Genomic DNA, 13,734 nt, shown 5'->3' with positions numbered 1-13,734 from the left:
CATGTGAAAGAAGAAGTGGATTACTCATCAGTGTCATTCTAAAGAAAACACATTCTCCATCTCCATTGTCACTCTCCAGTCAGTGGGTAAAATATGGCGAGGTTTGTCCATAACAAGGAATCTGAGATCACCATGGACTATGTAAATCTACCTGACGCTTCAGCCAGGACTAACTCCCTACACAGCTGTGCTGGAGGGACTGCTGCAGTGCCTGGTAAGACAGAAAACCAGTTTTCAACATTTTAACATTTACCCTAAAAGTTAGTTAAAAAAATAAAAGTTTTAATTTGAGAATGTATAATTCAGAATTCAAAGAAAGATTCAGTAAGAATCCATTTCTCCAAGTGTATGTGAAAATGTATTCAAATATTATTGATCTGTCAGTTTATACGTGCTACGTCCTTGTTTGACTTGCATGTACATAACGTTTATAATGTGCTGCCAGACTTTGGTCTGCACACATTTGAGTAAACTCAGATACAATTGACGCTCATACGGTCATCCCAAAATGCAAACAGCGCAAAATGACGATAAATCTGCTTCTTGTCTCGGGCTGCCGGGCACTTATTACGTGAGTACGTCTGTCTGATTTCTTTTCACAGGGAGAAAACTGTACAGACTGGTTGCTGTGAGCTTTGGACTCCTGTGTATCCTACAAGTTGCTCTCAACATTTCGCTGCATCTCACTATCGGTGAGTGTTTTTTAAACTGTCTCCACATTCTCATAAGACCAGAACATGTGGTTACCACCGCAGTTTAATAATTGCCTTTAAAAGATATTACACTTTATTTGAGTGGTTTGTAAGTATATTTTCTATCAAAATATAATTTTAGATCACTTCAGTGCTTCTGGACAAAATTGTTGATTTAATGTATTGTAATTCTTGACACATGATTTCTCAATGAAATGTTTCTGCTCTTTCAGACGCCAGTTGCACAAACCTGACTCAAGAGACTGACAAGAGGGAACTGATTAACTTTGGTCAGTATTAGGAATGAAATGTACAAATAATGAGGGTCTAAGGGTCATTCAGTGCAATCTTCATCAAATCGGGTATGATGTATAGTCTATCAGATAAAAATAAACAATACACACTGTCAATGCAAACAGACTGATATGATGTCACTGGTGTAACAAAGACTAAACACGTATACTGGGGTTTTGTTTTTTGGGCAGACACTGTACAAATGTATTACTGTAAACTGGTATTGCATACTCACAATACATGTTTTAATCAGACTTTCTGCACAGCCAAAAACAACTACTGAGTTACCCACAGGGCAGGTTAGAGGTATGATTGGCCAAACTCCCACCAACAAATTGCCACTGGATCAGATTTAAGTTAATAGTTTGTTTTTGCAAAAAATCGGATTCAAATAAGGCTTTAAATTTTGTCTTTAAATTAAAGCGATCACAAGGTGGAATTTGTAAATGTTAAAGCTGGAAACATGAAGTGTGAGATGGATTAAACACTCAGTGGCCACCTGTCTAATAATGCAATACAACATCAGTCTTTACAAAGCTCTTAATGTTCACTTTTTGGTGTCGGAGTTGTGTAAATTCAATAATATGTTCATTGTTGAGGTCACAGTTAAAGGTAGTGTTGTAGGTGTAAAATGTTGTCCGTCGTACATCACTAACTACTGTATGACCTCAGCGCTCAAACATATAATTGAATATATGAGTACCCCTCCGCTCCACTAGGTGTCCCTGTGTCCTTTTGCTCGCTGGTTCTTCTTTGTTTTGTAGGGCTTAGTCGGCCTATGAGCCACACCTGGTCCCGGTGTAGGTGTTCCTGATATAAAACCTCACCACCTTCCCACAGAGCCTCTCTTTTCCTTTTTGTTTAGTTTGCTACAGGAATTTTTACACATCCATAAATGTCTACACAACTGATTACTGACTTCCACGTTTCTTTGGTCATGTTGTAATTAAATATGCTTATTTATTTGCTTTAAACTCGTCTGGCGTCCCTATTTTGTCGCAGCTTTTGAGCCGGGCTGTGACAAATAACTAGCAACTCTATCTCCAACAAAAACTAAACATTATAGACATCATTAAAGTAAACTATAGCTGAACAGTTGTATTTGATTGCATTAAATTGTACATGTGTGCCTGCTACATGAAATAGGCAGATACATTAGTGAAAGGAATATTCAAAATTCAAAATAAAGTCATTTTTTAAATGTAATTTTTAATTCAGCATTTAAAGACTGAGGACATGTACATAGAATTATCAATCAATTGATCAGTCAATCAAGTTTGATTTATACAGCCCAATATCCCAAATGACAAATTTGGCTCAGGGGGCTTCTGAAACCTTCTGTCCTTAAACTCTTGCAGCGGATAAGGAAAAACTCACCAAAATAAAATCACTTACCATTTTTATCATCTTTTCTTTGCGCTTTATAATGCATCATTTGTATTCAATTTTAATTAATCAATTCATAATAACTTTTTAAATTGGTAAATTCTCACAATCACATGTGGTAATTCATGCTATATCATGGTTCTCTTTGTTGTAATCCATAACAGATCACTATTTCCAACAAGGCTGGGTGTATATCCGTCCCAGTTTCTATTACATTTCTTATATCAGGAAAACTTGGCATGAAAGCAGAGCTGACTGTCTGCAGAGAGGAGCAGACCTGGTGATTATCAACAGCAAAGAAGAGCAGGTGTGTGTGTATTAATGTGTGAAGGAGAAAGAGTTTGAGGTTAAGAGCGACAATAATTAGTGACAGAGTGAAACATGTAATGAATGTGAGGCCACCTGTGTGGCGGGATTTAAATCAAGTCTATTTCTATTGATTAGTGATGATTACTGTTTTTCTCTGCAAACAAGGATTTTACAAGACAATTCCACAAGAACACGTGGATTGGACTGACACCACAAAAAAACAAAGACACGTGGAAATGGGTGGATGGCACTCCGCTGACCAAAAGGTTCACACATTAGTTTTTATTTTCAAATAACATAAAAATGAAACTAAAAGTTTCTTGTAGATGTTGAATTACTAAATCAATCTATATTTAATATTGCCACTTAAACCTGTCCATCAGATGCTTCTTCCGTTGTGTTCTTTGTTTAAAGATTATTTGTCTTTTGGTTTCAGCTACTGGGGGCCTGAGGAGCCAAACAATTTTGAAGGCAATACCGAGGACTGTGTAGAAATAAGGTTCTTTGAAACTGAGAACAGCTGGAATGATATACAATGTGGGGATCAAAACTTCTGGATCTGTGAAAAGATGTTAGCTTTATAACTCAACACATTAAACCCTTAATAGTTTAAATTCACTTCATGTTTAATCTGAATGCACAAATTCACATTTCTCAAATCTATGACTTGGATTTTGGATGGAGGAATGATGTAATTACATGTACATTACATTACAGTTCATTTAGCTGACGCTTTTGTCCAAAGCGACTTACAAAAAGTGAAAACAATCATGGATATACAACTCCGAACAGCAAGAATCTTGTAAGTACAATAGATTCAAATAGGTACAATCGTGTAAGTGAACACTGTCGTCAAATAAGCCAGTTTGAAGTGCAACAACATAAGAGCAACATACAGAAACAATAGAATACAAATTCAACTATTAGCTATGAATAAGCCAAACCAATATAAGTGCAACATACAAAGAACAGTTAATCTGTTTCTTCATTCGCCGAGGTGCAGTCGAAACAGGTGAGTTTTCAGTCTGCGATGGAAGGTGTGAAGACTGTCTGCTGTCCTGACATCAATGGGGAGGTCGTTCCACCATTTTGAAGCCAGGATAGCAAACAGGCGGGTTTTGTTTGAGGGATGGCCTAAATGTAACCTGTGTCTGGGTTTTTGACCTCTAGTAATGTTACGGAGACGTTTTCTTTATGACTGGTTCCCTGTTTTGTGTACAGCGCACACATTTACAAATACAGATGTAGATGTGCTCGAGAACATGAATGCAAACAATGCAGCTTTACACGTGTTTTATCAGGAAAGAAATGTACTCAACACATATGTTAAACCTCAATGATACACTCAGTGCATGTAAATGTTTGTTTGTTTACAAGAAAACAATCACACCAGGTTATTTGTATGTATAATGTTACTGAAAAGTGAAAGCAATGCATGGAGTAACCTAAGCTGTACTCATGTCTTTATGGAGATAATAACAACTGAGCTAGACGTATGTTTAAAGTGCTATTTCCACAGATGCTCTAAACCCTGATAATACAATGGATGGCCAATTAATTTACCAACATTTCTACTGTCCTCGTCTGATAATAAATCTGTTAATATGAGTGAGATGATTGCTTGGTTTTATGTTTGGGGAGGAGAGGAATACTAATAACATGTAATCTAGCCTCTGCACAATAAATGGCTTGTTAAATTCTGCGACTTGCGCTGAAGAAGTGACTCAAATGAATCAATAAGCTGTGATGGAATGATTCAGATGAGGGAAGGTACACATGCAAGAGTTTGCTATTGGAAAATAATTTTGAATATTGGGGCTTTTTGTTAAAATAATAATTCACTGAAAGCTGTCGTGAAACTATTCTTCAAATAAGTTCAGTTGTGTAACAGTTTATATGTCTGGTTGCCATTTTCAAACGGGTGTCATGTTGGAAATAGAAAGATTAACGAAGTGCGTGCTACAGCTGAATACTGACCTTCTGACCACATCTATCTTTCAGTCTACAGACAGATAGTTGTATTAACTGTGACATTCAAGAGGTTTTGCAACATACCACAAACCACAATGGAAAGCACCATTGCAGTTGCAACTTATAAAGTAAAGGTGGTCACCTAAAATGTTTCACACCACCAGCCCTCAGTTTCCTGATGATGTGAGAAAAACATGCGTAAAGAGAAACTGTCTCTTTTATAAGTTATAGTTACTCAGTACAAAGTTCAAAATGATGCATTTCAAAAGCAGACACTACAGACTTTGATGGCTTCAGGCAACACAGGACCAAACTGCACCGTCAGTTCAGCGGACGTCATGGATGAGATGTCCATCTATGTTAATGTAGAGAGACCATCAGGTTGTCACAGCCAGAGGAAAAGGAAGATAAACATATCAGAAAATATTTATGAAAATGTGTCTCTCCTCACTCTGGGGCCAAACAGAACTGGAACTGCACCCTCAGGTAATAAACACATTACATGTACACTACATATTTTACACACAGGCACACACACATTAAAGACTATATCGAAAACTTGTCTCAAGGTTTACAAAAACTTAAAAACAATAATGTGGAGAGAGCCAAACAGCGAGGGACTGTTAATATAGAAAGAAATTACATACACAGCTATGCAGATGTATGCTTGAATATAAAAAATGTCGAATATCATTCATTACTTTTGGATTGTTGAATTTCAATGGGTGAGTTTTGCTCTTTTCAACATGATTACATTCACAAACCCCCCTACTCTTGGTAACTCTATCCAAGCACCTCTTTGTATTTCAGTGTGTTTACTATGAGAAGCTAAAACTTAAATGCTGACTTGATTTTATTTTATTTGACATTGAAATACGAACAAGCAAATGACAAACATTGCATTTTACCTTCAGGTGCTGAAGAAGTGAAGAAGAACTCCTGCAGAGCTGCTGCAGTGTGTCTGGGTCTGTTGTGTCTTCTCCTTCTGGCTGGACTCATAACTCTGGTTTGCATCTGTGAGTACTTTAGTTAGCATGCTGCAAAAACACAAATAACTCAATATTGGTTGATAGTGGTTTTTATTTGTTTGTTTATGTGTCAAACACAGTCACCAAGAGCAACTCTGAGAGGGAAACGAACATTATCCTGTTACACAGCAGTTACAACAACCTGACTAAAGAGAAAGACGAGTTACAGACCAGACACAACAACCTGACTAAAGAGAAAGACCAGTTACAGACCAGATACAACAACCTGACTAAAGAGAAAGACCAGTTACAGACCAGATACAACAACCTGACTAAAGAGAAAGACCAGTTACAGACCAGTTACAACAACCTGACTGAAGAGAAAGACGAGTTACAGACCAGACACAACAACCTGACTGAAGAGAAAGACGAGTTACAGACCAGACACAACAACCTGACTGAAGAGAAAGACGAGTTACAGACCAGATACAACAACCTGACTAAAGAGAAAGACGAGTTACAGACCAGACACAACAACCTGACTAAAGAGAAAGACCAGTTACAGACCAGATACAACAACCTGACTAAAGAGAAAGACCAGTTACAGACCAGTTACAACAACCTGACTAAAGAGAAAGACCAGTTACAGACCAGATACAACAACCTGACTAAAGAGAAAGACCAGTTACAGACCAGTTACAACAACCTGACTGAAGAGAAAGACGAGTTACAGACCAGTTACAACAACCTGACTAAAGAGAAAGACTAGTTACAGACCAGATACAACAACCTGACTAAAGAGAAAGACTAGTTACAGACCAGATACAACAACCTGACTAAAGAGAAAGACCAGTTACAGACCAGTTACAACAACCTGACTAAAGAGAAAGACTAGTTACAGACCAGATACAACAACCTGACTAAAGAGAAAGACCAGTTACAGACCAGTTACAACAACCTGACTAAAGAGAAAGACTAGTTACAGACCAGATACAACAACCTGACTAAAGAGAAAGACCAGTTACAGACCAGATACAACAACCTGACTAAAGAGAAAGACCAGTTACAGACCAGTTACAACAACCAGACTAAAGAGAAAGACCAGTTACAGACCAGATACAACAACCTGACTGAAGAGAAAGACCAGTTACAGACCAGTTACAACAACCTGACTGAAGAGAAAGACCAGTTACAGACCAGTTACAACAACCTGACTGAAGAGAAAGACCAGTTACAGACCAGATACAACAACCTGACTGAAGAGAAAGACCAGTTACAGACCAGTTACAACAACCTGACTGAAGAGAAAGACCAGTTACAGACCAGATACAACAACCTGACTGAAGAGAAAGACCAGTTACAGACCAGATACAACAACCTGACTGAAGAGAAAGACCAGTTACAGACCAGTTACAACAACCTGACTGAAGAGAAAGACCAGTTACAGACCAGTTACAACAACCTGACTGAAGAGAAAGACCAGTTACAGACCAGATACAACAACCTGACTGAAGAGAAAGACCAGTTACAGACCAGATACAACAACCTGACTGAAGAGAAAGACCAGTTACAGACCAGTTACAACAACCTGACTGAAGAGAAAGACCAGTTACAGACCAGATACAACAACCTGACTAAAGAGAAAGACAAGCTGCAAGAGAGATTTGAAGCCCTGACCAAAGACATAAATGATCTTCAGAGAGAGAGAGGTAAGTAGAGAATTACATTTCTGGAGGAACGGGGATAAGATTGCTGGATTCTGAGAAGCTGAGAAGCTGAGCTGTATTGCTTCATGTAGAGCTGGGAGCTAAACAGGCTTAACTTTATGTGACGAAGCAAAGAAGGAGCGTGATGGTAGGAAGAATGGTAGTGAAGGGATAAAGGGTCAAAATATAGTGTAAGCAATGAAAGGTGTTGAAATGAGTGTTAGTGTAAGGACTTAAAGTGGCAATAGAAAAGTGTTTTGCTTTAACTTATCATTATGAAGTAAATGTTGATTGCACAATGTAATGTAATAGCGACACCATCAGGGTTTAGATTGGTTCCCTCGCCTTTACTTTCTGTCTGCCTCCAGGTTGTTATATCCCAGGAAAATGAAGGCTCGATTTACTGCACACAAAGGAAGAGGATCGCGCTTGAGTTGTACCTATCTTTCACAATGAAGGCTGTAGACATATACACTGCATCATTGCTTACCAGAGAGCATTTTGCAAAGAGGCGACTCAACAAAAAAGCTTAACTCAGGTGATGTTAAAAAGCAACTTTTTTTTTATCCATGTATCTTTTCGTTTTATCAGAAAACAATCCTTTATTAGTCCCACAACGGGGAAATGTATCTTGTCACAGCAAAAGAACATATGAAGTAAAAAGGCAGTACACAATAATGAAATAGAATAAAAAATAAATAAAGTACCAAGTGGTTGATAGAAAATAAAGTGAGTATTGCACATGGCAGTGATAATTGCACAGCAGTGGTGGAACAGTCTGTTCTTGGTGTGGTGGTCTACCTCTCTATCTTTCCATGTTTTCATGTTCCGCTCTGCAGAGAGCTGCTTGTTGGGCCAAACTCCGCCGAAGAGCGTCAACTTTATCCAAACGCACTCGTCCTTTCAGCTCGTGCAGTTCGGCATGTTTTGTGCAGTAATGACGCTCGAGATTATTTCTCCTGGAAAGTGCGACATTCCACATCCAGCTTTCTTTTGTGTTTTACACACGCCGTGCTGCGTTCACTGATGTTAATGACAGTCTCGTTTAGAATTGAAGTTTTTTGACATGACGTGACCACGCTCGTGTTGTGTTCAAGGACCCTGACTTTGGCCAGGAAAAACAGTCAGTCCCCCATTAAAACTATTGCCGTCTAGTTTTTTTTGCGAGTGGATTTTGCGTGCGTTTTACGAATGACCTCGGGGGTCGGATCAAATGGCCTCGCTGGCCGTATACGGTTCCCCACCATTGATGTAAATCATAAAGCTTAGTTTTACATCGATGCCAACAATTTTCAAAACAAAACTTTCAAGGTGAGTGTAAAAAAGGCACAGAGAAGACAATACAGTTTATAAAATGATGAACAATAACGTGTACAAAGCATAAAACATATAATTATTTTGTCCCACTTAGGTTCTTCTGTCTAAAAACTCTACTCACTTGCCCATATGTACATTGAAACAGGTTCCTGCCATTAAAAGATGCCTTCCTAATGTGATTTCAAATTGAGTGATGGCGAATCTCAATCTGTAGCCTGTCGAGCTTTTGTAGACTACTTGTACAGCACATAATGCCATTTACAATGATAAATATTGCAGATTTTTTAATACTTTCTTTATTGTTTTTTAGCATAAGTATAGCATACTACATAAGACAGTACAAAACCATCCACATCCAAGATATAACAAAATGAAGTACATTAAAAGTTGCACACATAACATATATAAATTCAATTAACTACACAAACATGTGGGTAGACTATGTAAGGAAATATACAAACATGTAGGCAGATATGAAAGACTTCCATCCTTCTCCCAACATAGGAACACTAATCATCTCCAAGTTGCTGACCCAGAGTGAGACACATGCAGACAGTTCTTTTAGCCATTTACCAATACTTGGACTGTTTACATTTTTCCATGAAAGTGCTATCATGCGTTTTGCCTGTAGCAGACATAAATTTAAAAATATTTGTTCTTTCTTCCTTATGTTGTGTTCTTTTGGGTAACACCCTAAAAAAACAAGCCTGGGCTCCATGCTTAACTTTAATGGTAAAATCTCTTCTATCATACATTTAACCTCTTCCCAAAACGTTTTTATCTTGGTACACTCCCAAACACAATGGAAAAACGTTCCTTTGGATTGTCCACATTTAAAATTAGTGATAGGGTTAGTGGGTTTTTGTGTAAGTTTCTTAAGACTAGTTGAGTACAAATACATGGGAAGAGATAGCTCTAAAAATCGGGATTCCATCTCTCTCCAGGCAGGGAGGTTTTCGTTTGTAAAATAAAACAGCATACTCCTTAGCTGAATTGCCCAGTAGTACCAGAGAGGATTAGGACACGCAAGGACCCCTCTATCATAGGGCATATTCTTCGTGTGCAAATACGTGACAAAACTGTGTGACGTATGCGTACGACGCCATGTTGGCTGGTATACAAATCAACAATGGCGTCTAAAGCGAACAATAATACAACTCTACAACTTCTTCAAAGTATTGTGACTCTCTGGAGTCCTCTGCAAAGGCAAGATTCAGAGAAAAAGTCAAAATTTGCGGCCGTGACCCGTACACGCTAAAGCCGTCGGATTATATTGAGGATTTGGAGTCATTACCGCCGATTGAATATCCTGATATTGTGAACTACCTTGTGCTACAAACGTTGTGGGCAACCAACGCACAAATGAAGGCATACAAGAGCGTAGATGCTTATAATGTCTTTGTTTCTGGCTGGGTTGGTAGTCTTCTTACCAAACCACTGAAAGATGACAGGGTGGTCGTCCATGCCTGTGTAAATCACTCTCAAAGAGCTCGAGATACACCGCTCAAGCCGTGGTTTGTGAGTGAGAAGAGCGGCGATGTTATCCTCGCACACTGTGATTGTATGGCTGGATTAAGCGAAGCATGTTCTCACATTGATGCTTTGCTTTTCGCAAGTGAAGTAGGCTCAAGAATAAGCAAAACAAAAACATGCACAGAAGAAAAGAGCAAATGGCTGCCATCACATGTAAAGAAAGTGCCTTATTTACCAGTCAGCGATATGGATTTTACCTCGGCCAAAAAACGACAAAAAACACTTGGTTGTGAGGTGAGAGACAGCAAAACACCTAGTCAGTCCAGAGGTAAAACGAGAACAAAGCTGGTGGATTCATCGAATGAAGATATTGATACAAAGATACTGAGGTTTGGGCTGCTTCTAATTTTGCTTTCTTGGCAGATCTTTCCTTCGTCCTGCTGCTTCTTGATGCTGCGAGATGAGCATTCGTCCTGATCTTTTCGTGTCCTAATTTTTGTGTTGGCGCCCAATCTGGGTTTTGTTTTATCATAAAGCTTTGCCGCTTCTCCTAGTGACGAGAAGTAAGGTCTTCCAGTGTTCGGGTATATCATAAGCACAAATGTTTAACGTAAACATTGAAAACATAGCTTTAGCATGAGCTCTTACCAGATATAAAGTGGACACTACACACATGGGTGAATTGTGCTTTTTCTTCTTAAATCCTTATGAGTTATGTTGCTAAACCACAGTTTACGGCGTTCGATAGACAGCAATTCATCCCTCTTTTGTGGATCGTTGTTTTTGATGATTTTAGGAAATCTAAAGAATCGTTTCTCTGGGTCACGAGTAGCGTTATTACAACAATTATACACTGTGCACACGTTTGGCATTTTCTTTCAATCTTAGATGTTTAAATACAAAGAAAATTACGAAGCGCTGCGTTGCAGCAACTCACACGTGAACGGCCGCCGTCTTGGTTGTGTATAACATCCAACATGGCTGACTTCCGGGTTGGGAAATAAGCGTGACGTCACATGCACATGATCAATACAGGCGGGCTAAGCGCAAGTGGGCTCGTTTATTGTTCCACAGAAAATTAAAACATTTTGAAAATTGAAAATAAGTTTAGAGGAGGAGGCAGGGGGATGTTTTGGAATAGATACAGCAACTTGGGGAGTATGTTCATTTTTAATATATTAATTCTCCCAATTAAAGAGATCAACATAGGCTTCCATCTATCAATTGTGCTGGTAATTGATTCCATAATAGGCTCGTAATTAGAAATCACCACATCTGTTATATTGGGCACTATTTTTACACCCAAATATGTAAAATGATCTGCAACTTTAAACTGGGAGACTGGTGCAGTCGGACTACTTCTCTCTTTGGAGTTCAATAACATTATGGAAGATTTGGAAAGATTAATTTTGTAATTGGAAAATTCACCAGATTTTCCTATCACTTCTAATAATACTGGAATTGATTTCTCCAAGTCCCTCAGAAACACGATGACGTCATCAGCATATAAAGCTAAACAGTGGTCCCTTTGACCTATAGTTATTCCAGAGATCTTTGGATGAGACCGAACAGCTATGGCCAGCGGTTCTATTGCCATTATAAACAAAAGTGGTGATAGAGGACAACCCTGACGGCATCCCTTGTGGATCTTAATTGGTTTCGAGGTTGTATTATTTGTAAGTATTTCTGCAACAGAGTCAGTGTACAACAATTTAACCCATTTACAAAAAGATTTACCACATCCAAAGCGTTCGAGGACATCATAAAGATATGGCCATTCGACCCTATCGAATGCCTTCTTGGCATCTAACGATAAGAGAGCAGTATCTGGCATTTCCTTTTGGCTATGTAGAATGTTCAGTACCCTCCTAACATTATGAAACCCTTGGCGCCCCTTAATAAACCCATTCTGATCTTCCTTAATCATTCCTGGGAGCAGGCCTTCCAGCCTTTTTGCAAGGATTTTACACAACACCTTTACGTCCGAGTTGAGAAGGCTTATTGGTCTTAGATTTTCGTATCTATTGCAGGGTTTCCCTAATTTTGGTAACAATGTGATCAAGGCTTCTCTCAGTGATGGCGTAAGGATTTCATTTTTAAAAGATTCTAACAACATATTTAAGAGGCACGTTTGTATTTAATATTTAAACTTTTTGTAGATATCTATAGGTAGGCATCAATTGCATCAGAGATCTCTTGTAATGATAATTCAGCTTCCAGACTAGATCTGAATTCTGCTGGGATACTAGGTAAGGTAGGAGAGTGTCTCATTTATTTCTATAGGATCGACTATATTATCTCCCTTATTATTCTGTATTGACATAATGGATCTTTCAATTTGTAATTGTTTAATGCTGTCACGGCCACGCCTCCTGCCACTCCTTGTGTTTTCCCTGTATCGCCTGCTTGTTTCTCTCTCTGTGTATGTGTCTGTGTTGTGGGTGTGTCGCCCCCTCACTCTCCCTTGATTGCAGTTCAGTCAACTCACCTGCTCCAAGCCTCACTCCTGCCATCCATTAACTCATCAACCTAGCAGTATATCAACCCCAGTCTTCAGCCACTTGTCGCTAGATCGTCTACTCAGCTACAGTGGTAGTTTACGGCTCTGGCTGCTTGAATTGTGGATTCAAGTACATTTGCTTGTGTGTTTTTTGTATTAACTCTTACTGGTTTTTGTACTACAGGATCCCTGGCTTCCTGTCCATCCGCCTGCCTGCTACCTGCTACCCACTTCACCCTCTGCCTCCACAAGCAGGATGTTCTCTGTCCTCCGAACCCTTTCCCTGGAAACCCCTTAAATATACCTCCTATCTATTGTATTATTAAGTAATACTTCCCTGCTTTTGGTGTGTGATTTATCTATGCCCCCTGACCGATCCTTTGTTGGATCCAATACACAATTAAAATCCCCTGCTATAGGGCGTCCCGGTAGCTCAACCGGTGGCACAGGCGTCCGATATACAAAGGCTTAGTCCTTGCCCACAGCGGCCACTGGTTCGAGTCAGACCTGTGGTGTTTGCTGTATGTCGTTCTCTCTCTCTCTCTCTCTCTCTCTCTCCTTTCACAATCTGCACTTCTCTCTCTCTCTCTCTCCTTTCACAATCTGCACTTCTCTCTCTCTCTCTCCTTTCACAATCTGCACTTCTCTATCATAAAGGCATGAAAAAGCCCAAAAATATAACTTAAAAGAAAATCCCCTGCTATGATGTAATTTCCAGTAAATGTTGAAAGCGTATAAAAACTTCAGATCATCATTATTGGTATATACATGTATGTTAACTAGATTCAAGTTTTCTATTAGAGTACCCTGTACAATTAAGTATGCCTTGTCCTTGATTAAATGTGTTACCTGAAATGGTACTGATTTGTGAATTAATGTCATAACACCCCTAGTCTGAGTAGAAAATGTTGCTGAATACACACATCCCGTCCACTTCCTCCTAATTCTAATATCATCCTTTGCCAGTAAATGTGTCTCTTGCAAAAAAAACTATTTTAGATTGCAGACTTTTAACTCTATTCATAACTTGTTTGATTTTTTTATAGTTTTTGCAGGCCTCTGCAATTCTAGGAAGTAAATGTAACCTCCACACCCAATCAATCATGAACTTTGACACA

General features: G+C 38.9%; 2 protein-coding genes across 3 annotated transcripts; both read left to right on the top strand.

Annotated features, from left to right (window-relative positions):
* LOC115011539 (CD209 antigen-like protein E) lies at positions 1-3,505 on the top strand. Of its 2 annotated transcripts, XM_029436709.1 has the most exons (6): positions 1-214; positions 603-692; positions 926-982; positions 2,537-2,679; positions 2,847-2,947; positions 3,118-3,505. In XM_029436709.1, exons 1-6 carry the CDS (start codon positions 94-96, stop codon positions 3,263-3,265), a joined length of 660 nt encoding a protein of 219 aa, XP_029292569.1. In that variant the 5' UTR covers positions 1-93; the 3' UTR covers positions 3,266-3,505. The 2 variants fall into 2 exon arrangements, with proteins under 2 accessions (XP_029292569.1, XP_029292570.1); XM_029436710.1 differs by lacking the exon at positions 2,847-2,947 and having other exon boundaries at positions 3,118-3,227.
* Positions 3,506-4,918: 1,413 nt separating this feature from the next.
* On the top strand, positions 4,919-13,137 carry LOC115010807 (GRIP domain-containing protein RUD3-like). The gene is made up of 5 exons (XM_029435602.1): positions 4,919-5,138; positions 5,567-5,668; positions 5,761-7,329; positions 7,695-7,864; positions 12,801-13,137. The coding sequence occupies exons 1-3, from the start codon at positions 4,940-4,942 to the stop codon at positions 6,387-6,389; spliced, it is 930 nt and encodes a 309-aa protein (XP_029291462.1). The 5' UTR covers positions 4,919-4,939; the 3' UTR covers positions 6,390-7,329; positions 7,695-7,864; positions 12,801-13,137.
* Positions 13,138-13,734: the final 597 nt, after the last annotated feature.

This window comes from Cottoperca gobio, chromosome 1 (assembly GCF_900634415.1).
Source record: "Cottoperca gobio chromosome 1, fCotGob3.1, whole genome shotgun sequence".
NCBI classification, from domain to species: Eukaryota; Metazoa; Chordata; class Actinopteri; order Perciformes; family Bovichtidae; genus Cottoperca; species Cottoperca gobio.
Note: the sequence above shows the minus strand (reverse complement) of the source record. Positions and strands in the feature narration are given on the sequence as shown.